This window comes from Metopolophium dirhodum, chromosome 1 (genome assembly GCF_019925205.1).
Source record: "Metopolophium dirhodum isolate CAU chromosome 1, ASM1992520v1, whole genome shotgun sequence".
Classification (NCBI taxonomy): Eukaryota; Metazoa; Arthropoda; class Insecta; order Hemiptera; family Aphididae; genus Metopolophium; species Metopolophium dirhodum.
The window spans coordinates 3249246-3277229 of NC_083560.1; the positions used below are offsets into that span (position 1 = coordinate 3249246).

The following is a 27984-nucleotide window of genomic DNA, read 5'->3' on the forward strand; positions in this document are numbered from 1 at the left end:
TGGTCCTACATCTAGTAATAATAATTAACGATAAAATATAATACAAAAGGATATCACGGTGACACGGTTGATAACCCGCGAGTATTGCACAGCAAAGTATAATATATTATGTATATGCAAAATATATATATATGTGATTTTAGGTACACGTAAAAAAGAACAATATAATAATAAAATAAATTAGACTTAGCCCTTATGGCTCACAAATAATAAATATAATTCACACTTAAGCACTTTTTGCTAATAAGTAATAATCACATACAAAAAAACTGTTTAATACTTCAATATAATTAATAATAATGGTCCTGACTCTACGGCTTACGGTACAGAACAACAATATAATCGGCGGCCGTGCTAATATATTCCAGCAGACGCACGGCGGCGGCGTACGATAACACGGTGTAATCTACATATTATATAACTCACACGATACATCTACAAATTCAATAATAACTAAAACAAAAATAAACAATACGAATAGTGATATGTGTGAGACCAGCTGTTCCTCCCGTGACCGATTTTTCTTAATTACCTAATCTATAAAACTGTTGCGGCGGCAACATTCTCCCCCCGTTGAAAATCCTGGTTTTCAACTGAGCTGTTGTCCTTTTCAGTCGGTAGTCGACATAATTTGATTACTGGCCGACGCATGAGCGTTCCGTTTGCTGTTCTTATGGTGACAACCCGGACTACACCATCAGAGCCAGGATGCAATTCCATAACCAATCCTAACTTCCATCTGGCTGGAGGCATACAATCATCTTTGATAATAACGACATCGTTCTTTGCTAGCTGTGCGCTCTTGCTTGTCCACTTGCCACGAATTTGAGTCTGTGGTAGATACTCTCTCGACCACCGCTTCCAAAAGGTCTGCATCAAATTTTGCACTAGTTGCCATCTACGTAGACCATTGGGCTCTTCCTTAGATATGTCTGGTTCATCTGGTAACAACATAGCTCCTCCAATCAAGAAGTGAGATGGAGTAAGGACTGCCAAGTCAGAAGGATCACTATTTAGTGGAGTCATCGGTCTGGAATTGAGACAAGCCTCGATTTGGCACAAGAGAGTTCGCATTTCTGTATTCGTAAGCTTGTGATCAGATATAACTCTCTTCATGTGGTGTTTCATACTCTTCACGGCACTCTCCCATATACCACCAAAATGTGGAGCAGAAGGCGGGTTGAAATGCCACTCAATACCTTCTTTCTCAAGATCAACACTGGCTTTTTTCATCATTGAAATTAACTCCTTTTGAGCCCCAACAAAGTTTGTGCCATTGTCACTAAAAACCTTAGCACATTTTCCTCTTCTAGCCATAAAACAACGAAATGTCGCCATGAAAGACTTACTTGAAAGATCGTCAGCCAACTCCAAATGTATGGCCTTCGTTGAGAAGCAAACAAATATAGCAATCCAAGCCTTCTTAGCAGCTACACGCCTCAAACCACTGCGAATATATATGGGTCCAGCAAAATCTACACCTGTGACAGTGAAAGGTCTAGTACACTGAACTCGGTCTCTTGGGAGTGGTGCCATAATTGGATGATTGAAACGTGGACGTGCCTTTGTACATTTGACACAATGCCATACCACTGATCTCGCGGTTACTCGACCTAGCAGTGGCCAGTAAAGACGTCTAACTTCAGATAACATGAGCTGAGGTCCTCCATGAAGTAGCTCGAGATGGTATGCTTCAAATATTAGCCTGGTTATTTTATGACTAGCAGGCAATACTATAGGGTGTTTTTGTCCATCGGCTATGTCTGAATTCTCGAGTCTTCCACCAACAAGTATTAACCCATCGCGCAGGAAGGGATTCAAACTACGCAACTTGCTATTTCTTGGTACTTCTAGTCCCCTTTCTAGTGACGAGATCTCTTTACTGAAACACTCAGCTTGGACCATTCTTAAAATTGATTTCCTCGCTTCGTCCAAATCTGATATTGTTAGGGATTGAGGCCCATTGATTTTCTTACGCATGTACTTCGAATAGACCGTTAACCAAGCAACTCCTCGTAGCATACAATTCCATTCAGAGTAGTGTTCTAATATACTATTCAACGGTTTGATCACTAATAGCACTAGCTTCACTTTGCGTACTTCGGGTAGCTCATCATCATGGGTTATCGGATTCAAGATCCAATCCTTCTCATCACTTTCCAACCAGGTAGGTCCGTTCCACCACAATCTTGCCGCTAACAGTTCCCGTGGTCTTAAACCTCTTGAAGGGATATCTGCTGGGTTTTCCTGCGTGCCTATATGGTTCCACTGGCTGACCTCTGTAATATCCATAATTTGAGCTACTCGATTGGCAACATAGATTTTTAGCCGGCTGCTTTGGCTATTCAACCACCCTAAAACTATAGTTGAATCCGTCCATAGTTTGAACTGATGAATATTGATTTGCCATGAATCAGCGACCCGTTGAGCCAATTCAGTTAATAACAAGGCACCATTCAATTCAAGTCGGGGTATTGTATTTCCTTTTAACGGGGCCACTCGAGTTTTTGCACAAAGAAGTCTGGAATGCCATTTTCCATCGCTGCTCTGAGAACGAATGTAGATACAGGCCGCATACGCTTCTTCGGATGCGTCACAAAACCCGTGTACATCTATGATATCAGTTCGTTCAGGTATAGCCTTTCTGGGAATGGATAAATATTTCAGTCGCTCCAGATCTTCGTAAAATTTACCCCATCTTTCCTGTATATTTAACGGAAGCCTTGCATCCCAATCTATCTTCATGGACCAGAGCTGTTGTAGAAATATTTTTCCCTTCACTAGAACCGGTGACAGGAAACCGAGTGGATCAAAAATTCTGTTTAGGTCTGAGAGTATAGCTCTTTTTGTCAATGTACCTTCCATGGATCTTGATACGATTTCAAATTGAAATAGGTCGGCAATTGGTTTCCACTGCAGTCCCAATGACTTGACAGTGTCATCGTCTCCGATATCCAACACGAACAAGGGATCGTTAACACACTTAGACATGTTTTGCAGTACAAACTCGGAATTGGAACACCATTTCCTTAACGGTAGCTTTGCTGAATCTAGCACTGTGCTTACTTCTCTTTGTAATTGACAGCAGTCATCCTCGGTGTCGGCTCCCGTCATTAAATCATCCATATAGAAATCTTCGGCAATCACTTTTGAAGCGCACGGGAATTGCTTTTCGGCACTTTTCGCGAGTTCTATTAGACAATAGGTAGATAGAAATGAAGCAGGAGTCATTCCGTATGTTACTGTAGTGAGTTGATATAAACGAAGTAATTCCTTAGGACTGGATCTCCAAACAATTCTTTGTAGGTCCCAGTCTTCTCTTGCGATTTTGATTTGCCGAAACATTTTCTCTATATCGGAAGTTAAGACGAATTGATGCTTACGGAAGCGAACAAGTATAGAAAATAAATCTTGCTGAACAGTAGGACCGCATTTCAGAACGTCGTTAAGAGAGACACCAGATGCGCTCTTGGCGGAAGCATCGAAAACCACTCGAACCTTTGTCGTTAAACTTGATGCCTTTATTACTGAATGGTGCGGCAGATAGAAGTGTTTCTGCGTTTGAACTGAATTTTCCAGTACTTCAACCATATGCCCCATCTTAATATATTCATTCATAAATCGTATGTATTTGTTCTTCAGGTGTTCGTCATGCTGCAATCTTTTCTCTACATTTAAGAATCGTGCGATCGCCATAGGTAAGGTTTCGCCTATTTCACTGATTGTCTCCTTGATGGGAAGTCGTACAACAAAACGCCCTTCCTCATCACGTATTGTGTATTGCTTAAAATGTTGCACTGTTTCTAGCTCTTCTTGACTTCTCTTATTCGCCCTTGATGTTCGACCATAGCTTGTATCCTCAACGATTCCGAGAACCTTCCAATCCTCCTCTATCGTCTGTCCAATTGACAAAAGTGTTGGTGTTTGACGTTTAGGCAGTTCTCCCGTTACAAGCCATCCAAAGTTACTCTCATAAAGCGTGACTGAACCTATATTCAATGGTATTTTTGTTGTTCCCAAAATGTTGAAGAACGAGCCACCTCCAATAAGTAGGTCAACACTTTGAGGACGGTGAAAGTCTGGATCAGCCAAGTTTGAAGACACAGTACCTGGTATTTTCCATCCATCTGCAGGCTCTGGACAGGACGCTAGATTCCCCACGATATTAGGCAATACATAACATGAAATCTTGATACTAAAATCACTAGTTCTGGATTCGATTTTTAACTCGCTGCACGACCTTGCCTTTAAACGATTGTCTCCAATACCACTTATTGGCAATGAAGACGTTTTACATGCTAGCTGCAGTAAGTTTGCATATCTCTTTGAAACAAAGTTGACTTGAGAGCCACTATCCAAGATGGCTCTGCACTGTCGATGTCCACCATTTTTGTCCTGAACCATGACTAATGCTGTAGCAAGAAATACGTGTGAATTTTCTGCGGTGGTATTCACTGGTACTGGTGCAGATACTACGACTCCGGAGGTAGATAGCTGCTGACTTATATCAGGTTGCTTATTTTCAAGCTGCTCCTTCTCTGGTATTTGTTGCTGCCTTTCTTGATGTAATAACGAATGATGTTTGCGGTTGCACGTCCGACAACTATAAGTGGATCTGCAAACATTTGCCATATGCCCAGGAGTCAAACAGTTGAAACACATTCGTTTTTCCTGAACAAATGAGAGACGTGTGTTTATAGTAGCGGCCTTGAACTTCTCGCAGTGATACAATTTATGAGCATCAGTGCAGTATTGACAGGAGACTGTATTGGATGATGCCACTAAAGATCGCCTTGTCTCAGGAAATACATTTTTGGCATTGCTCTTTTTTGCTGTTTCACCGGCCAATGTAGTTCTGATGTCTCTTATTGGTCCAGAAGTTGCTTCGGAAGACTCGAAAGCTATACATCGACTGGCTAAAAATTGCTCAAGGTCACAATACTTAGGAAGTTGGGTGTTGTGTTGTCTTAATTGCCAGCCATGACTAGTAGCAGAATCCAAACGACTGACGATTATCGTTACTAGCCACGCATCCCAGTGCTCCGTTGGCTGATCAAGCGCCTTTAAAGCTGCAACATGGGTGCTTACATGGGCATGTAGAGCTTGCAGGTCTTTAGCCCTCGGCTGTTCTACATATGGAGATTCCAGGAGAGATCGAATATGTGACTGAATGACAAGACTGCGATTATCATACCGTTGTTTCAGGCGTTCTATTGCCACCTCATAATTTGTATCTGTCATTGGAACCGACTTGATAAGGTCTAACGCCTGGCCACTAACACTTGACCGTAAATAGTAGAATTTTTGAGCTGGTGTAAATCCACCATCATCGTGTATCATTGCACGAAAACAATCGAAAAAAGATTCCCAATCTTGGATATCACCGGCAAATACTGGTAGCGTAATGATAGGCAATTGAGCACGACTGTGGCCTACTGACGTATTGAAAGTTGAGTTGTGAGAACTGCTGTTGTTAATCTTCCTAGCATTCACTATTTCCTGAATTCGAGAACGGATACTAAAATAGTCAAATTCAAACTTATTACGCTCCTCTTCTTTCTTTTCGCAATCATCAACAACAATCAATTCCAACTGTGTCTGTATGTCGTCAAACTTTTGATTTAGGCGTGGCAACTCTTCTTGACGGAATTCCAATAGCGATATAGCGTCAGTTGTTAGATCGAATCCCTCAAGAAAGTTTTTCATACGCGTTAGCGACGCCTTAATAATACCACGCTTTTTCCTAACCTCCTTAACCTGAGCTTGCATAATTTCATCTAACCCCATTATAAATGATTATTTTTTTTTTTTAAATTATTATTATAGAAATTACAAGTATAATTGATAATAATAATAAAATTCGATTGCAACTGATGTAACGTAGATCCGATAGCTAAACAAAATAATTAAAACAAACTAGTGCATGTTCGACTCTAACACTCACAAATAATAAAACACAACAAGAATAATAGCAAAAAATCACGTCGAGGTCACCAAAATGAACGGGCCGGGAGCGTATAGTAATAATACGCGTGCCCGGTCACCAATTTATATTGTGCCCCACTAACACCTAGGTCTTAAAAGTGTGGAGAAGTAGCTGGGTGTGTAATGGGGTAATAGCTCAAACAATAGTGGTCGGAATTGCCGGGCAAATACTGTTGAGCTATGTGGTGCGTGTTGTGTTAAATGTGTATTTGTGTATTTGTATGTGGTGTGTTTACAATAATTAAAAACTCACAAGAAGGTAACTAAGTTGAAATAATGGTAACAAAAATGATTTGAATGGTAATAAAATATAATATAATGAATAACACGGCCCTTATGACCAAACAGAATAAACAATATTAATTAATATATATATGTACGTCTCTTATAGACGAATAAAATTACAATATTAATATATTAGGGTGTGGCCCTTTTGGCCCAACAAAAGTATAATTAATAATGTATGGCCCTTCTGGCACAATAATAAATATAATAATAATGTATGGCCCTTCTGGCACAATAATAAATATAATAATAATGTATGGCCCTTCTGGCACAATAATAAATATAATATGTAGCCCTTCTGGCTCAATAATAAATAATAACAAAAATAACAATAATAACTCACAGTTTTGTGGAGCTCAGACTGGTCAGCTGGTCCTACATCTAGTAATAATAATTAACGATAAAATATAATACAAAAGGATATCACGGTGACACGGTTGATAACCCGCGAGTATTGCACAGCAAAGTATAATATATTATGTATATGCAAAATATATATATATGTGATTTTAGGTACACGTAAAAAAGAACAATATAATAATAAAATAAATTAGACTTAGCCCTTATGGCTCACAAATAATAAATATAATTCACACTTAAGCACTTTTTGCTAATAAGTAATAATCACATACAAAAAAACTGTTTAATACTTCAATATAATTAATAATAATGGTCCTGACTCTACGGCTTACGGTACAGAACAACAATATAATCGGCGGCCGTGCTAATATATTCCAGCAGACGCACGGCGGCGGCGTACGATAACACGGTGTAATCTACATATTATATAACTCACACGATACATCTACAAATTCAATAATAACTAAAACAAAAATAAACAATACGAATAGTGATATGTGTGAGACCAGCTGTTCCTCCCGTGACCGATTTTTCTTAATTACCTAATCTATAAAACTGTTGCGGCGGCAACAATAGTAATATGCGTCAGACGAGCCCAGGGGATCGTTATTTTGTAGATCTGCTTGTACAGGCAAACACGCCGTTTATAATTTTTCCGACCGTGTTCCGGAAGGTGGCGACGCATTAAGCCTATATATTCGGAAAACCAGGCAAGTTCTCTATAATTCGTCCATAGTACAAAAGTGTACACGGCTTTCGGTTACATAGTAATAACGTCAGACCAGGCCATGGGAACTTTTTTTTGTAGAACCGCAGTACAAGCAAAAGTATCGTTAATAATTTTTCCGACCGTGTTATGGAAGGTGGCGACGTATTAGGTCTATATATTCGGAAAGCCAGGATAATGTTTTATAAGTCGTTTATAGTTCAAAAGTGTACACGGCTTTCGGTGACATAGTAATATGCGTCAGACGAGCCCAGGGGATCGTTATTTTGTAGATCTGCTTGTACAGGCAAACGTGCAGTTTATAATTTTTCCGAACTTGTTCCGGAAGGTGGTGACGCATTAAACATATATATTCGTAAGCCAGAAAAATTCTCCATAAGTCGTCCATAGTTCAAAATAGTACACGGCTTTCCGGGACACATTAATATGCGTTAGACCCGGCCAGGGGACCGTATTTTTGTAGAGCCGTGGAACAGGTAAACGTATCGTCCATAATTTATGCCGATTGGAGCCGGAAGGTGGCGACGCATTAAGCCTATACATTCGGAAAACCAGGCAAGTTCTCTATAAGTCGTCCATAGTTCAAAAGTGTACAAGGCTTCGGGAACGTAGTTATATGCGTCAGATCAGCCCAGGTGACCGTTTTTTTGTAGAGCTGCTTGTACAGGCATACGTGCAGTTTATAATTTGTCCGACCGTGTTCCGGAAGGTGTCGACGCATTAAGCCTATATATTCGAAAGCAAGAAACATTCTCCATAAGTCGTCCATAGTTCAAAAATGTACACAGCTTTCGGTGACATAGTAATATGCGTCAGACCAGGCCAGGGGACCTTTTTTTTTGTAGAGCCGCGGGACAGGCAAACGTATCATCCATAATTTTTGCCGATTGGAGCCGGAAGGTGGCGACGTATTAGGTCTATATATTCGGAAAGCCAGGAAAGTTTGCTATAAGTCGTTTATAGTTCATAAGTGTACACGGCTTTCGGTGACATAGTAATATGCGTCAGACCAGGCCAGTGGACCTTTTTTTTGTAGATCTGCTTGTACAGGCAAAGGCGCTGTTTATAATTTTTCCGAACGTGTTCCGGAAGGTGGCGACGCATTAATCATATATATTCGAAAGCCAGAAAAATTTTCCATAAGTCGTCCATAGTTCAAAATAGTACACGGCTTTCGGTGACATAGTAATATGCGTCAGACCAGGCCAGTGGACCGTTTTTTTGTAGAGCCGCTTGTACAGGCAAACGCGCTGTTTATAATTTTTCCGACCGTGTTCCGGAAGGTGGCGACGCTTTAAGCCTTTATATTTGGAAAACAAGGCAAGTTCTCTATAAGTCGTCCAAAGTTCAAAAGTGTACACGGCTTTCGGGGACATAGTAATATGCGTCAGACGAGCCCAGGGGATCGTTATTTTGTTGATCTGATTGTACAGGCATACGTGCAGTTTATAATTTTTCCGACTGTGTTCCGGAAGGTGGCGACGCATTAAGCATACATATTAGGAAAGCCAGGAAAATTCTCCATAAGTCGTCCATAGTTCAAAATAAGACACGTCTTTCGGTGACATAGTTATAACGTCAGACCAGGCCATAGGAACTTTTTTTTGTAGAACCGCAGTACAGGCAAACGTATCGTTAATAATTTTTCCGATCGTGTTTTGGAAGGTGGCGATGTATTAGGTCTATATATTCGGAAAGCCAGGAAATTGTTCTATACGTCGTTTATAGTTCAAAAGTGTACACGGCTTTCGGTGACATAGTAATATGCGTCAGACCAGGCCAGGGGACCTTTTTTTTTGTAGAGCTGCTTGTACAGGCAAACGTATCGTCGATAATTTTTGCCGATTGGAGCCGGAAGGTGGCGACGCATTAAGCCTATACATTCGGAAATCCAGGCAAGTTCTCTATAAGTCGTCCATAGTTCAAAAGTGTACAAGGCTTCGGGTACATAGTTATATGCGTCAGATCAGCCCAGTGGACCTTTTTTTTGTAGAGCCGCTTGTATAGGCAAAGGCGCTGTTTAAAATTTTTCTGAACGTGTTCCGGAAATTGGCGACGCATTAAACATATATATTAGAAAGCCAGAAAAATTCTCCATAAGTCGTCCATAGTTCAAAATAGTACACGGCTTTCCGGGACATATTAATATGCGTCAGACCAGGCCATGGGAACTTTTTTTTGTAGAGCCGCGGTAGAGGCAAACGTATCGTTTATAATTGTTCCGACCGTTTTCCGGAAAGTGGCGACGTATAAGGTGTATATATACGGAATGCCAGGAAAATTTGCTATAAGTCGTTTATAGTTCATAAGTGTACACGGCTTTCGGTGACATAGTAATATGCGTCAGACCAGGCCAGTGGACCTTTTTTTTGTAGATCTGCTTGTACAGGCAAAGGCGCTGTTTATAATTTTTCCGAACGTGTTCCGGAAGGTGGCGACGCATTAATCATATATATTCGAAAGCCAGAAAAATTCTCCATAAGTCGTCCATAGTTCAAAATAGTACACGGCTTTCGGTGACATAGTAATATGCGTCAGACCAGGCCAGTGGACCGTTTTTTTGTAGAGCCGCTTGTACAGGCAAACGCGCTGTTTATAATTTTTCCGACCGTGTTCCGGAAGGTGGCGACGCTTTAAGCCTTTATATTTGGAAAACAAGGCAAGTTCTCTATAAGTCGTCCAAAGTTCAAAAGTGTACACGGCTTTCGGGGACATAGTAATATGCGTCAGACGAGCCCAGGGGATCGTTATTTTGTTGATCTGATTGTACAGGCATACGTGCAGTTTATAATTTTTCCGACCGTGTTCCGGAAGGTGGCGACGCATTAAGCATATATATTAGGAAAGCCAGGAAAATTCTCCATAAGTCGTCCATAGTTCAAAATAAGACACGTCTTTCGGTGACATAGTTATAACGTCAGACCAGGCCATAGGAACTTTTTTTTGTAGAACCGCAGTACAGGCAAACGTATCGTTAATAATTTTTCCGATCGTGTTTTGGAAGGTGGCGATGTATTAGGTCTATATATTCGGAAAGCCAGGAAATTGTTCTATACGTCGTTTATAGTTCAAAAGTGTACACGGCTTTCGGTGACATAGTAATATGCGTCAGACCAGGCCAGGGGACCTTTTTTTTTGTAGAGCTGCTTGTACAGGCAAACGTATCGTCGATAATTTTTGCCGATTGGAGCCGGAAGGTGGCGACGCATTAAGCCTATACATTCGGAAATCCAGGCAAGTTCTCTATAAATCGTCCATAGTTCAAAAGTGTACAAGGCTTCGGGTACATAGTTATATGCGTCAGATCAGCCCAGTGGACCTTTTTTTTGTAGAGCCGCTTGTACAGGCAAAGGCGCTGTTTAAAATTTTTCTGAACGTGTTCCGGAAATTGGCGACGCATTAAACATATATATTAGAAAGCCAGAAAAATTCTCCATAAGTCGTCCATAGTTCAAAATAGTACACGGCTTTCCGGGACATATTAATATGCGTCAGACCAGGCCATGGGAACTTTTTTTTGTAGAGCCGCGGTACAGGCAAACGTATCGTTTATAATTGTTCCGACCGTTTTCCGGAAAGTGGCGACGTATAAGGTGTATATATACGGAATGCCAGGAAAATTTGCTATAAGTCGTTTATAGTTCATAAGTGTACACGGCTTTCGGTGACATAGTAATATGCAACAGACCAGGCCAGTGGACCTTTTTTTTGTAGATCTGCTTGTACAGGCAAAGGCGCTGTTTATAATTTTTCCGAACGTGTTCCGGAAGGTGGCGACGCATTAATCATATATATTCGAAAGCCAGAAAAATTCTCCATAAGTCGTCCATAGTTCAAAATAGTACACGGCTTTCGGTGACATAGTAATATGCGTCAGACCAGGCCAGTGGACCGTTTTTTTGTAGAGCCGCTTGTACAGGCAAACGCGCTGTTTATAATTTTTCCGACCGTGTTCCGGAAGGTGGCGACGCTTTAAGCCTTTATATTTGGAAAACAAGGCAAGTTCTCTATAAGTCGTCCAAAGTTCAAAAGTGTACACGGCTTTCGGGGACATAGTAATATGCGTCAGACGAGCCCAGGGGATCGTTATTTTGTTGATCTGATTGTACAGGCATACGTGCAGTTTATAATTTTTCCGACCGTGTTCCGGAAGGTGGCGACGCATTAAGCATATATATTAGGAAAGCCAGGAAAATTCTCCATAAGTCGTCCATAGTTCAAAATAAGACACGTCTTTCGGTGACATAGTTATAACGTCAGACCAGGCCATAGGAACTTTTTTTTGTAGAACCGCAGTACAGGCAAACGTATCGTTAATAATTTTTCCGATCGTGTTTTGGAAGGTGGCGATGTATTAGGTCTATATATTCGGAAAGCCAGGAAATTGTTCTATACGTCGTTTATAGTTCAAAAGTGTACACGGCTTTCGGTGACATAGTAATATGCGTCAGACCAGGCCAGGGGACCTTTTTTTTTGTAGAGCTGCTTGTACAGGCAAACGTATCGTCGATAATTTTTGCCGATTGGAGCCGGAAGGTGGCGACGCATTAAGCCTATACATTCGGAAATCCAGGCAAGTTCTCTATAAGTCGTCCATAGTTCAAAAGTGTACAAGGCTTCGGGTACATAGTTATATGCGTCAGATCAGCCAAGTGGACCTTTTTTTTGTAGAACCGCTTGTACAGGCAAAGGCGCTGTTTAAAATTTTTCTGAACGTGTTCCGGAAATTGGCGACGCATTAAACATATATATTAGAAAGCCAGAAAAATTCTCCATAAGTCGTCCATAGTTCAAAATAGTACACGGCTTTCCGGGACATATTAATATGCGTCAGACCAGGCCATGGGAACTTTTTTTTGTAGAGCCGCGGTACAGGCAAACGTATCGTTTATAATTGTTCCGACCGTTTTCCGGAAAGTGGCGACGTATAAGGTGTATATATACGGAATGCCAGGAAAATTTGCTATAAGTCGTTTATAGTTCATAAGTGTACACGGCTTTCGGTGACATAGTTATATGCGTCAGACCGGTTCAGTGGACCTTTTTTTTGTTGAGCCGCTTGTACAGGCAAAGGCGCTGTTTATAATTTTTCCGAACGTGTTCCGGAAGGTGGCGACGCATTAAACATATATATTCGAAAGCCAGAAAAATTCTCCATACGTCGTCCATAGTTCAAAATAGTACACGGCTTTCTGGGACACATTAATATGCGTTAGACCCGGCCAGGGGACCGTATTTTTGTAGAGCCGTGGAACAGGCAAACGTATCGTCCATAATTTTTACCGGTTGGAGCCGGAAGGTGGCGACGCATTAAGCCTATACATTCGGAAAACCAGGCAAGTTCTCTATAAGTCGTCCATAGTTCAAAAGTGTACAAGGCTTCGGGTACATAGTTATATGCGTCAGATCAGCCCAGGTGACCGTTTTTTTGTAGAGCTGCTTGTACAGGCATACGTGCAGTTTATAATTTGTCCGACCGTGTTCCGGAAGGTGTCAACGCATTAAGCCTATCCCAGATAGCAATTGTGTAATGATAATAATATAATATTATTATTTTTACAGTACACAAATATTGTTATAAAAATAATATTATTATAATAACATAATTATCCAATTAACATAATATTTTTTCAGTCATTTAATAATTATATTATTTTAATATTTTTTTTATACGGTAATAAAAATATTATTTTATAGAAATTATAATAAAATTATTATAATATTTTTAGTAAAATTAGTTATTAATAATATTTTAATGTTTTCAACATACGGTATTATTAATATTATTTTAAAATATTATAATATTGAAATTATAATAGTATTATGATTATGTGTAATTCACTGGTTCTATAATATTATATATATATATATATATAGATAGCCATATAATAATGCTATACACAAAGTCGAAAGAGTATAATTGGTACCTATATGTACATTAATTTTCCTCGCACCTCTTGCCCAGTTTAGTATACATATTTTGTATTTTCACAGTATGTTTTTTTTTCACCGCGGTAATTTCACTACGTTCAAGGGAAGATATCCCGCTCGAACACACTGCAGATTTTACCGTAATACAAATCACGGGGAGATTTCACACTCGTTGTCCACCTATTTGCCACCCACACAAAAATATTTACTGTATAGCATTTTACAGGGAGATTTCGCATTTTTTGTCCACGAATTCTCCACTTAAACAAAATATTTACCGTATTTTAAAATTACAGGGAGTTTGCACACTCAAAATATATTACCATGATCATCATCTAAATAAATTATTTACAAACTAACAACAATATTGATAATGAGTTAAGTATATTATTATTATGCTAGTCCTAACTCCTAGGTAGGTATTATAGTAATTAGTAAATAGTAGTATATTAAAATGTATACATTATAATATTATACTGTGGAACTGTGTTTGAATACAAAAGGGTGGAGTACCTCTTCTTTTTTAAAAATATTTTTGTATTTTTGTAGTTCATATTATTATGTAGTATATTTGCCATGATATTTGTGTTGAGGTCTTACGATTATATATATATATTTTTACACCCACCCAGTTCAGACATGAAGCAATTACTTAAAATAATCATATATCCCGCCGCCACAGGTTTACTATACTCCGTTCACTTTAAGAATATACCACTTGGCCGACCAAAACTCATCTTGTTCGTGCCCATAAAACGGACACTACAGCGAGCGTTAATGTCGGCCGCCACGGAACTGCATCTGTATACGTAGGTAGTGAGTTGTATTATCAGTTATCACACTATTAATCGTTTGATTCCACTCGTGGCGTATACGTTTACTCTTGCGATTATCACACATGTATTTTATTTACATACAATAATATTCCTTTGCTAATTATTACCTTTTTTGTTTGTACATTTTGTTATTGTTTAACAATCGCCAAAGCTGCGATGTTTTTATGATTCTCTGATCAACGACGGTTTCCGATGTCTATCAGCCAATCACAGAACGCAAAGCGATTATCGGCAGCTCAGTCTTTGGGCGCGAAAGCGGTATATATTCTAACCATAGACGCGTATTAATAAATGGACTGCGCTTTCCTCACCCCCCCCCCCCCCATCTATCCGAATCTGAAATGTAAATTGTGTGAGTGAGATAGAAACTGTTGGGGGCATAGACCTATAATAGTTTAATGGACAGCGCATTCCACTCCACCCTGCCATCAATGCACGGGAATCATATAGAGAAAGAAAGAACAAAGAACGAAGAGATTAAAGAGAGAAAGAACATAAAGAGGGTAATCATTAACATAATATGAAACTAATACTATATTTCCCCCACGTTCTCTTTTCTCTTTTACTCTATATCGTACCCCTGACTTCTCTCTGAGCGCAGTCCACTTATTTATATGTCTATGATTCTAACCGTAAACGCAGTTATAACTTATAGTGTATACTTATTACTTATTACTTAAGTCTGTAATCAGTAACCACTAATCAGCATTTATAATTTATAATATTATGATGTTGGCACTTGGCGTACGTGCGAGTTCTTCGCTCGTTTCTCCAACTCGCAATACGTACCTATTGTTATTATTCTATAAATAAATGGATTCCCAGTAACGGGCTCATAATTCTTACAATAAATATTGTGTGCTTATATTTTTTGTGCCGCTGTGTTGTGACTTGTCGCACTTGATACTGTTTGCCATCGCACTATCCGACTATCGTAGTCGCATATCTCGCGTATATTGTTACTTATTTTAGTCCACGCGTACTGTAATAACTTTAAGTTTTAACCGTACAAATTGTTTTCAGCTATAGTGCTGTACCTATATTGTTATTGTTATATTGTTAAATTGTGTTGTGTTTCAACTTGATCGAGATCTATAAGGTAAGCTATAATATAAAATATTCGTTTTGCATGCTATACCTAACCATGCAAAGATAATACATAGTGTGCAAAGAGTTATTGTAATTTTACAAATTAAAATGTTTATATAACATGTATAAACAATATTGTGTATATTATTATGTATTAACTATAATAGGAATTAATATAAGTATAATATAATAATATACCTATATATGTACCTATTAGGTAACTGTGCTCATGATTTATGAGGCAAATTACACTGATACTGATCCAGCTTAGTATCTTACTGGTGTGACTTGCCCGACATTAAAACCATCGTTACCATCGTTATGTCGATATGGCACACCTTCCACAGCAATAGCTGTTTATATACCTTTAGGTACACATATTTATTACTTATTGACAACAGTTAATTAAAATGTATTAACCATTCACTTTGTAGCACCTTCACTACCAAATACCCCCCAAAACGTAGGCATTATTTAAATATTTTGTATACCTATACCTTAAGTGATTATAATATTAATAATAGGACTAATTACTATAATAGGTAGGTACATCATAGCGTTTTGTGTTATGATTAGCTTTTTTTGTTAGAAATATTTAGTTCACAATTTTGTGTGAGGCCTCTTTTGTATCTAAATTCCTGGACTTAAAATTTGTAGTAGTTTTTTAATTAAACTATTAGGTACCTATCTATTTGTAATAACTAATAACTATATTATTATTGTATTTCTTTGATGTTAAATGATAGTATAAGATACCTACCTATAAGTAATAATAAGTTGAAAAAAATTTGCAATTTAAAACCTTAGAATTTTATTATTAACTATTATTAAAAACATTGTTATAAAATAGGTTTATAAAAAAAATGTATAAATATCTAAGTGCTCGTTCCAAAAGGAGAAAAATTAAAGAGGAGGTAGAAGCTTTTATTCCAGATAGTGCTCCAGAACCCTACAGTTGTTTAAGTATAAAATTTAGGTTATCTTATTATAATTATAATAATATGTAGGTATTTTTGGATTCATTTTTGTTTATTTTTCACTATTTTTACTTAGATATATCATCATCAGATTTAGAATCTCAGCCAGTAGGTAGTAGTTTGGTTAGAGACATGCCAATAACAAACAGTTATAATCATGAAGTCGAATGTGGAAAAAAAAGACAACACACTTTTAGTTCAGATATTGAACAAAATACTATTAGGCCTGAGATACTTGATGAACAACGACAGTATTCAAATGTATCAAATGATGACATAGAGATAAATAGTTATTTATTTGAGTCAGAATTAGCACAGTGGGCTTTACATTACAAGATAACGCATACTGCACTCAATGGAATTTTAACCATTTTAAAAAAACATGAATGTTTTTCTTGTTTACCCAAAGACGCTAGAACATTGTTAAAAACAAAGTCTGTCGAATGCAATAGTATTAAAAAAGTCAATCCGGGTACATACTATCATTTTGGGATTGAAAACGGTATTATACGCCATTTTCTTGATAGTATTTCAAATGAAGAAATTAAATTAGTAGTAGGTATTGATGGATTACCTATTTCTAAAAGCAGTTCCACTCAATTTTGGCCTATATTGGCATACATACGTTCAACTTCCAATCATGTTTTTCCTATTGGAGTTTATTGTGGAACACAAAAACCTAATGACAGTAATGATTATCTAAAAGACTTTGTCATTGAAGCTGAACAATTAATTTTAAACGGTATTTTCATCAATGGAAAGTTTTACAAAGTTGTGCTGGATGTTGTTTGTTGTGATGTTCCAGCAAAATCATTTGTTTTAAAAATTAAAGGACATAATGGATTTTATTCGTGTACACGTTGCAAAATTGAAGGGGAATATATTGAAAACCGGTTGTGCTATCCTTATTCTGAACCATGTAACCGACCATCTGAAAGGACACACCATGATTATGTTCAACGAGCTCAAATTAGTCATCATGTGTTTTCTAATAATTCATGTTTGGTAGAAATACCCAGATTTGATATTGTTAAAGGTTTTTCGTTAGATTATATGCACTTGGTCTGTTTGGGTGTAGTCAAAAAACTTCTAATGTTATGGATGAAAGGCCCCTTAAGTGTTCGTTTGCCATCATGCAAAATTAATCAATTATCAGATTTAATAGTAAATTTAAAACCAGCTTTTGTATGCGAGTTTTCAAGAAAACCTAGAACATTAATTGAAGTAGCTCGTTGGAAAGCAACTGAGTTTAGATCTTTTTTATTATATATTGGACCAATAGTATTGGATAAAGTGTTGAGTGATCACTGTTTTAAAAACTTTAAAGCTTTAAGTGTAGCTATGACCATACTTTTAACACCAGGTCTTAGTGAATTTGTCCAATATGCACGAGATCTTTTGGAATATTTTGTAAAATCGTTTGAACAAATTTATGGACGACATTTGGTATCCAGTAATATTCATGGCTTAATCCATTTAGTTGACGATTATCGAAGATATGGACCATTAGATTTATGCAGTGCATTTCCATTTGAAAACTACATGAAGGTTCTAAAGACAATGCTGAGGAAGCCAGACAAGCCATTACAACAAATTGTAAACAGATATCATGAAGGAAGTAATTTAGTTATCCAACCTACTAAAACAAAACCAAAAACTTATATTATTTTAGGGTCTCATAATAGAGGGCCTTTGGTAGATAATATAACAATTAATCCACAATATAGTACTTTAGTAAAAGACAATTTCAAAATTAAAAGTAAAATTGATGCAGAGTCATATTTTTGTACCAATAATAATGATATTATCAAGTTAGTCAATATTGCTCATTTAAAAGAAACTGGAGAAGTTGTTTTAATAGGAAAGAAATTTATTCAAAAAAAAGATTTTTACAATCAACCAATTCGGTCATCGCTCCTAAATATATATGAAGTACAACAATTATCGGATGATTTTGATTACTGGCACATAAGTGATATTAAAAACAAGGTTATGATATTTCCGAGAAACAGCAACCTTATAGCTACCTATTCCTTTACTACACACAGTATTATAATAGTTTATTTATATTATATGTTAACTTGTATAATTATGTATGATATTTTGCAAATGACATTGGTATAACTTTATACCAATCGTTAAAGTAAAACTTAATTTAATAAATTGGACAATATAAACCTTATACAATAAAATAGATTCTCAAATCATTAATTTACCTTTAAAAATGTATTTTTATTAAATTAATTTTTTTTGTTTAATCACTTGAACTTAAAAGTTCAAACAATAGTAATTAAGTTTTAAAAATATTAACTATCAATATATTATAAACATTAGAAGTCATCTGCAATTAATTAATGTGTATTACGCGGAAAATGGTCATCCAAAATTAAATTACTCCAATTAGAAATAATAATGGTAATAAGCTATATTATATACAAACATAATATGTATGTACTATTAACATTTGTATACCATGTAAAAGAAAGAACTGAAAGATGATTATTTTATTGACTATAACAATGTAATAACTTTCATTCTTATCAATTTAAAAAAAAAAATACTGATTAGAACAAACTTTATTATATTAATTTTCAGTTATTTATGTAACACATGTACATATGCATATTAAAATTGTTTATTAATTAAAATTTTCTTTTAGTTCAATAAACCAGTATAAAATGTGGATCATAGTTAGTTTTGACGATGAAGATGCTGTAGAAGCTGTTCCTGCTCACTGGATTAAAAATAACATGTGTGCCTGGCCAAAAAAAGATACAAAAAAACATATACAACGTAGGACTATTCCAAATAAATTTGATTTTAATTATTTTAAATCAAGAATTTTGAAAAAAGGCATTGGTAAATATTTTATAAATAAGTAGATTATTTTATTTTATTACTACTTATTTACTTAATAGGAACATTACATGAAGCTCGAGAAATGGTTAAATTGGCAGAGGAGACAAGTGACCTATCTAATATAGAAAACACAAAAAGGAAAAAAAAAACTACAATCAAAAATGTAGAACCTCCTCAGTATATTGAAAAATTACAATTACATAAAAATAAACAAAATGGTAAATACCTATTGAATTTATACAAGTACTTAAGTAAGTATTATTATATTTATTTTAATAACTGGTTAATTGTCTTTTTTTAGATGATTTAGTTTCTAGGGAGGATTTTGATAGGTCAATAACATTTGAGACTTCACCCAAAAAGCAGAAAACAGTTACAAGTTATGGTATGTTTACCTTTTTTGTTTTAATAAATTGTTTATAACTATTAAGTTTTAATTTTTTAATTAATTTGCAGATTTTAACCAAAATTTAGAACATAACTATAAAGAGATCAGTACAATAGAGAATTGTAAGACACAATCATTAAAATCCAAACAAAATATGCTTGGTTCTAGATTTTCAAATGAACGTATATTATATTATAATTATTGACGCCCACATTTAAAGATTTTATTTATTCATCTCTAATTATGTCTTTTTAAGGTCATACTAATCATCAGATGTCAGATTGCTCTCCTTCAAAAGTAAAAAGAACTCTTTTTAAACCAATAAGTACATCAATTCAAGGTATTTTATTATTTATATTTCATACTTGAATTTAGTTAAAAATTATATTTTATTATATTATATTACCATGTTAAATATATATATATTATCAGAGAATAAGTCTTCATCAACAACTCCAGAAAGTAATCATGAAATATCATCCATCGTATATACATCATCTTCTCCATTTAAGGTCATATCACAAGACAACTATCAATCATTAATTCCTGATGTTCATGAAGAAATAGTGTTATCAGGTAAATACGTTACTTGTTTAACTATTTAATGGTCATGACTTATGACTGAGTATATATTATTACAAAATATTCATTGTTTTCCCTAGATTATAATACCAAACAGTTATCAAATCTTAGCCATAGACCATCCACATCAACTAAACACAATTGTAATGATGATTTAGAAATCAAAAACATGATGCCTAAGCCATATTCATCTACAAAATTCAATAATTATATTATTAAAGATCACAAAAGGATGAATGAAGTTTCACCGCAGAGTAATTTAGCCATCACACCAAGAGGCACCAATTCATCTGACCAACATTCTGGTAAGATTTTATTAGTTGTATTGATACTTATAGGAATTAATAAATCTTTTGATTTGTTTAAACATATTATTTTCCCATTACAGATATTTTGAACAGGATCTTAAATGTGGTATTAAAGATTAGGTATGATGTACAGTCCATTCAACAGAAGCAGATGGAAATGGAACAGGCTCTAACAGATGCAATAAATCAAGTAAATGAAACCAAAGGCTCCACTCACCAAAATATATCAACAGAAGCAGAAGATTTTTATTTAATGATTCCCATAATGGACGAAGAGCAATTATTTATATTTGAAGAAAAACTTTTGGAAAAGTCTTATAAATTATGTGTTGTAAGTGAAAATATTACATTTTATTTAACAATATAATTTATTGTACCTTTAATTTACATGAATTATTCTTTAATTAACCAGTTATAACTTATAACACTTAGGATATATTTAATGAAAATTATCTAACACATTTGTATAGGTAAATGAGCTCAAACGTCTTCAAAAAAAAGAACTTAATTCTACGGTAAGAGGCTTACTAAAAGCACTTTTCAACGATGATGTCTTAAAAGAATATAGTTATGTTGGGCAAAAAAAAAAAGAAAATTTTCTGTTCATTAAGATCATGTGCAATAGTTTTTGGTGAGTGTTTTCTTATAATATATTACGTTATATTTTTCTAATTCAACTACTATATAGTTAATAGTCCACATATTTTGTTACAGAAACGATTAGAAAAATGAAAAACTTCCAAAGTTCAACTAACGCAACTATTGAAGACCCAATTAAAAAATACATAGATGGTGCTGGTTTTAGAAAATCTTCTAAAAATATAGATTAACCAAAAATTTTAAATTTCAATTATTCTATTAAAACAAACATTTTAAAGATATAAAATACCTGTTTATTAAGTTCATATTTGTATTGTAATATTACAAAAGTTTGTTATTTTTATTTTATGATACTATAATAATATTATATATGCCTATAAATATTATTTTACAAGCTATTCATTATATTTTCCTTATTTTAAATAAAAATTAGAAATATTTTATTTTTTTGTTTACTGACTGCATTTTAATTTAAATATCCATACAGTCTTGAATGGTATATATAATAGCTTTATGTTAAACTGAAATGTACAGCAGACTAAGAATAGATGCTTTTTTTCTAACTGTTATTTCAACAGCCTAAGGTATGTTGGCTTATGGAAAAACTTTTTACAAAATTCATTAAATGTGTAAGTCAAAGTACATAGGTATCATTTTGTAAGCAAAAAATAAGAATTATAATATATTCAAACTTTTTAGCTGCTGATATTGTGTTTAAAAAACGTAAAAATAATATTATAAAAACCTTCTCACATTATTATTATAATGTTCAAATGAGAACATAAAACGATTGAAAAATTATTATTTTGAAATATTATAATTATATAAATCTTAAATTGTTTTTATAATATTCTTCTACAAATATTATAATAATGATGGTATTGTGGCCAAAAAATATTACTATAATATTATTATTACACTTTTTAAACTCAATTTATAATGAATTAATATTGATTAAATAATATTACTCGTTACAAATAAAATGTCATAATAACATTATTATATTATGATTTTGCTATCTGGGATATATTCGGAGAACCAGGCAAGTTCTCTATAAGTCGTCCATAATTCAAAAGTGTACAAGGCTTCGGGGACATAGTTATATGCGTCAGATCAGCCCAGGTGACCGTATTTTTGTAGAGCCGCGGGACAGGCAAACGTATCGTCGATAATTTTTGCCGATTGGAGCAAGGTGGCGACGCATTAAGCCAATACATTCGGAAAACCAGGCAAGTTCTCTATAAGTCGTCCATAGTTCAAAAGTGTACAAGGCTTCGGGTACATAGTTATATGCGTCAGATCAGCCCAGTAGACCTTTTATTTGTAGAGCCGCTTGTACAGGCAAAGGCGCTGTTTAAAATTTTTCTGAACGTGTTCCGGAAATTGGCGACGCATTAAACATATATATTAGAAAGCCAGAAAAATTCTCCATAAGTCGTCCATAGTTCAAAATAGTACACGGCTTTCCGGGACATATTAATATGCGTCAGACCAGGCCATGGGAACTTTTTTTTGTAGAGCCGCGGTACAGGCAAACGTATCGTTTATAAATGTTCCGACCGTTTTCCGGAAAGTGGCGACGTATAAGGTGTATATATACGGAAAGCCAGGAAAATTTGCTATAAGTCGTTTATAGTGCATAAGTGTACACGGCTTTCAGTGACATATTAATATGCGTTAGACCCGGCCAGGGGACCGTATTTTTGTAGGGCCGTGGAACAGGCAAACGTATCGTCCATAATTTATGCCCGATTGGAGCCGGAAGGTGGCGACGCATTAAGCCTATACATTCGGAAAACCAGGCAAGTTCTCTATAAGTCGTCCATAGTTCAAAAGTGTACAAGGCTTCGGGGACATAGTTATATGCGTCAGATCAGCCCAGGTGACCGTTTTTTTTGTAGAACTGCTTGTACAGGCATACGTGCAGTTTATAATTTGTCCGACCGTGTTCCGGAAGGTGTCGACTTATTAAGCCTATATATTCGGAGAACCAGGCAAGTTCTCTATAAGTCGTCCATAGTTCAAAAGTGTACAAGGCTTCGGGGACATAGTTATATGCGTCAGATCAGCCCAGGTGACCGTATTTTTGTAGAGCCGCGGGACAGGCAAAAGTATCGTCCATAATTTTTGCCGATTGGAGCCGAAAGGTGGCGACGTATTAGGTCAATATATTCGAAAGCCAGAAAAATTCTCCGTAAGTCGTCCATAGTTCAAAAATGTACACGGCTTTCAGTGACATAGTAATATGCGTCAGACCAGGCCAGGGGACCTTTTTTTTTTGTAGAGCCGCGGGACAGGCAAACGTATCATCCATAATTTTTGCCGATTGGAGCCGGAAGGTGGCGACGTATTAGGTCTATATATTCGGAAAGCCAGGAAAGTTTGCTATAAGTCGTTTATAGTTCATAAGTGTACACGGCTTTCGGTGACATAGTAATATGCGTTAGACCCGGCCAGGGGACCGTATTTTTGTAGAGCTGTGGAACAGGCAAACGTATCGTCCATAATTTTGGCCGATTGGAGCCGGAAGGTGGCGACGCATTAAGCCTATACATTCGGAAAACCAGGCAAGTTCTCTATTGGTCGACCATAGTTCAAAAGTGTACAAGGCTTCGGGGACATAGTTATATGCGTCAGATCAGCCCAGGTGACCGTTTTTTTGTAGAGCTGCTTGTACAGGCAAACGTGCAGTTTATAATTTTTCCGAACGTGTTCCGGAAGGTGGCGACAAATTAAACATATATATTCGAAAGCCAGAAAAATTCTCCATAAGTCGTCCATAGTTCAAAATAGTACACGGCTTTCGGGGACATATTAATATGCGTTAGACCCGGCCAGGGGACCGTATTTTTGTAGAATCGCAGTACAGGCAAACGTATCGTTTATAATTTTTCCCACCGTGTTCTGGAAGGTGGCGAAGTACTAGGTCTATATATTCGGAAAGCCAGGAAAATGTTCTATAAGTCGTTTATAGTTCAAAAGTGTACACAGCTTTCGGTTACATAGTAATATGCGTCAGACCAGGCCAGGGGATCGTTATTTTGTAGATCTGCTTGTACAGGCAAACGCGCCGTTTATAATTTTTCCGACCGTGTTCCGGAAGGTGGCGACGCATTAAGCCTATATATTCGGAAAACAAGGCAAGTTCTCTATAAGTCATCCATAGTACAAAATTGTACAAGGCTTCGGGAATATAGTTATATGCGTCAGATCAGCCCAGGTGACCGTTTTTTTTGTAGAGCTGCTTGTACAGGCAATATCGCTGTTTATAATTTTTCCGAACGTGTTCCGGAAGGTGGCGACGCATTAAACATATAAATTCGAAAGCCAGAAAAATTCTCCATAAGTCGTTCATAGTTCAAAATAGTACACGGCTTTCGGGGACATATTAATATGCGTTAGACCCGGCCAGGGGACCGTATTTTTGTAGAACCGCAGTACAGGCAAACGTGCAGTTTATAATTTTTCCGACCGTGTTCTGGAAGGTGGCGACGTATTAGGTCTATATATTCGGAAAGCCAGGAAAATGTTCTATAAGCCGTTTATAGTTCATAAGTGTACACAGCTTTCGGTGACATAGTAATATTCGTCAGAGCAGGCCAGGGGACCTTTTTTTTTGTAGAGCTGCTTGTACAGGCAAACGTATCGTCGATAATTTTTACCGGTTGGAGCCGGAAGGTGGCGACGCATTAAGCCTATACATTCGGAAAACCAGGCAAGTTCTCTATAAGTCGTTTATAGTTCATAAGTGTACACGGCTTTCGGTGACATAGTAATCTGCGTCAGACCAGGCCAGGGGACCTTTTTTTTTTGTAGAACTGCAATACAGGAAACGTATCGTTTATAATTTTCCCGACCGTGTTCCGGAAGGTGGCGATGCATTAAGCCTATATATTCGGAAAGCCAGGAAAATTCTCCATAAGTCGACCATAGTTCAAAAGTGTACACGGCTTTCGGGGACAAATTAATATGCGTAAGACCCGGCCAGGGGACCGTATTTTTGTAGAACCGCAGTACAGGCAAACATGCAGTTTATAATTTTTCCGACCGTGTTCTGGAAGGTGGCGACGTATTAGGTCTACATATTCGGAAAGCCAGGAAAGTTTGCTATAAGTCGTTTATAGTTCATAAGTGTACACAGCTTTCGGTGACATAGTAATATTCGTCAGAGCAGGCCAGGGGACCTTTTTTTTTGTAGAGCTGCTTGTACCGGCAAACGTGCAGTTTATAATTTTTCCGACCGTGTTCCGGAAGGTGGCGACGCGATAAGCATATATATTAGGAAAGCCAGGAAAATTCTCCATAAGTTGTCCATATTTCAAAATAGTACACGGCTTTCGGTGACATATTAATATGCGTCAGACTAGGCCAGGGGACCGTTTTTTTTGTAGAACCGCAGTACAGGCAAAAGTATCGTTAATAATTTTTTCGACCGTGTTATGGAAGCTGCTTGTACAGGCAAACGTGCAGTTTATAATTTTTCCCACCGTGTTCTGGAAGGTGGCGACGTATTAGGTCTATGTATTCGGAAAGCCAGGAAAATGTTCTAAAAGTCGTCCATAGTTCAAAATAGTACACGGCTTTCGGTGACATAGTAATAACGTCAGACCAGGCCATGGGAACTTTTTTTTGTAGAACCGCAGTACAGGCAAACGTATCGTTTATAATTTTTCCGACCGTTTTCTGGAAGGGAGCGACGTATTAGGTCTACAAATTCGGAAAGCCAGGAAAATGTTCTATAAGTCGTTTATAGTTCATAAGTGTACACGGCTTTCGGTGACATAGTAATCTGCGTCAAACCAGGCCAGGGGACCTTTTTTTTTTGTAGAACTGCAATGCAGGAAACGTATCGTTTATACTTTTACCGACCGTGTTCCGGAAGGTGGCGATGCATTAAGCCTATATATTCGGAAAGCCAGGAAAATTCTCCATAAGTCGACCATAGTTCAAAAGTGTACACGGCTTTCAGTGGCATAGTAATATGCGTCAGATCAGCCCAGGTGACCGTTTTTTTTGTAGAGCTGCTTGCACAGGCAAACGCGCAGTTTATAATTTTTCCGACCGTGTTCCGGAAGGTGGTGACGCATTAAACATATAAATTCGTAAGCCAGAAAAATTCTCCATAAGTCGTCCATAGTTCAAAATAGTACACGGCTTTCGGGGACATATTAATATGCGTAAGACCCGGCCAGGGGACCGTATTTTTGTAGAACCGCAGTACAGGCAAACATGCAGTTTATAATTTTTCCGGCCGTGTTCTGGAAGGTGGCGACGTATTAGGTCTACATATTCGGAAAGCCAGGAAAGTTTGCTATAAGTCGTTTATAGTTCATAAGTGTACACAGCTTTCGGTGACATAGTAATATTCGTCAGAGCAGGCCAGGGGACCTTTTTTTTTGTAGAGCTGCTTGTACAGGCAAACGTGCAGTTTATAATTTTCCCGACCGTGTTCCGGAAGGTGGTGACGCATTAAACATATATATTCGTAAGCCAGAAAAATTCTCCATAAGTCGTCCATAGTTCAAAATAGTACACGACTTTCGGGGACATATTAATATGCGTAAGACCCGGCCAGGGGACCGTATTTTTGTAGAACCGCAGTACAGGCAAACGTGCAGTTTATAATTTTTCCGACCGTGTTCTGGAAGGTGGCGACGTATTAGGTCTACATATTCGGAAAGCCAGGAAAGTTTGCTATAAGTCGTTTATAGTTCATAAGTGTACACAGCTTTCGGTGACATAGTAATATTCGTCAGAGCAGGCCAGGGGACCTTTTTTTTTGTAGAGCTGCTTGTACAGGCAAACGTATCGTCGATAATTTTTACCGGTTGGAGCCGGAAGGTGGCGACGCATTAAGCCTATACATTCGGAAAACCAGGCAAGTTCTCTATAAGTCGTTTATAGTTCATAAGTGTACACGGCTTTCGGTGACATAGTAATCTGCGTCAGACCAGGCCAGGGGACCTTTTTTTTTGTAGAACTGCATACAGGAAACGTATCGTTTATAATTTTTCCGACCGTGTTCCGGAAGGTGGCGACGCATTAAACATATATATTCGAAAGCCAGAAAAATTCTCCATAAGTCGTCCATAGTTCAAAATAGTACACGGCTTTCGGTGACATAGTAATAACGTCAGACCAGGCCATGGGAACTTTTTTTCGTAGAACCGCAGTACAGGCAAACGTATCGTTTACAATTTTTCCGACCGTTTTCTGGAAGGGAGCGACGTATTAGGTCTACAAATTCGGAAAGCCAGGAAAATGTTCTATAAGTCGTTTATAGTTCATAAGTGTACACGGCTTTCGGTGACATAGTAATCTGCGTCAGACCAGGCCAGGGGACCTTTTTTTTTGTAGAACTGCAATACAGGAAACGTATCGTTTATAATTTTCCCGACCGTGTTCCGGAAGGTGGCGATGCATTAAGCCTATATATTCGGAAAGCCAGGAAAATTCTCCATAAGTCGACCATAGTTCAAAAGTGTACACGGCTTTCGGGGACATATTAATATGCGTAAGACCCGGCCAGGGGACCGTATTTTTGTAGAACCGCAGTACAGGCAAACATGCAGTTTATAATTTTTCCGACCGTGTTCTGGAAGGTGGCGACGTATTAGGTCTACATATTCGGAAAGCCAGGAAAGTTTGCTATAAGTCGTTTATAGTTCATAAGTGTACACAGCTTTCGGTGACATAGTAATATTCGTCAGAGCAGGCCAGGGGACCTTTTTTTTTGTAGAGCTGCTTGTACAGGCAAACGTATCGTCGATAATTTTTACCGGTTGGAGCCGGAAGGTGGCGACCCATTAAGCCTATATATTCGGAAAACCAGGCAAGTTCTCTATAAGTCGTCCATAGTACAAAAGTTTATAAGGCTTCGGGAACATAGTTATATGTGCCAGATCAGCCCAGGCGACCGTTTTTTTGTAGAGCTGCTTGTACAGGCAAACGTGCAGTTTATAATTTTTCCGACCGTGTTCCGGAAGGTGGCGACGCATTAAGCATATATATTAGGAAAGCCAGGAAAATTCTCCATAAGTCGTCCATATTTCAAAAT

At 37.1% G+C, this 27984-nt stretch overlaps 2 protein-coding genes across 2 annotated transcripts; one reads left to right on the forward strand and one right to left on the reverse strand.

Annotated features, from left to right (window-relative positions):
* Nucleotides 1–537: 537 nt before the first annotated feature.
* LOC132935520 (uncharacterized) lies at nt 538–5787 on the reverse strand. The gene has a single exon (XM_061002139.1). It carries the CDS (start codon nt 5785–5787, stop codon nt 538–540), a length of 5250 nt encoding a protein of 1749 aa, XP_060858122.1.
* Nucleotides 5788–15100: 9313 nt separating this feature from the next.
* On the forward strand, nt 15101–21157 carry LOC132936405 (uncharacterized). Its single transcript, XM_061003126.1, is given in 12 exon segments — nt 15101–15223; nt 18850–19049; nt 19109–19267; nt 19351–19434; nt 19506–19619; nt 19694–19777; nt 19870–20013; nt 20100–20324; nt 20408–20658; nt 20798–20908; nt 20910–20958; nt 21042–21157. Coding segments are annotated over 11 exon segments (1518 nt in total). The 5' UTR covers nt 15101–15223; nt 18850–18868.
* Nucleotides 21158–27984: the final 6827 nt, after the last annotated feature.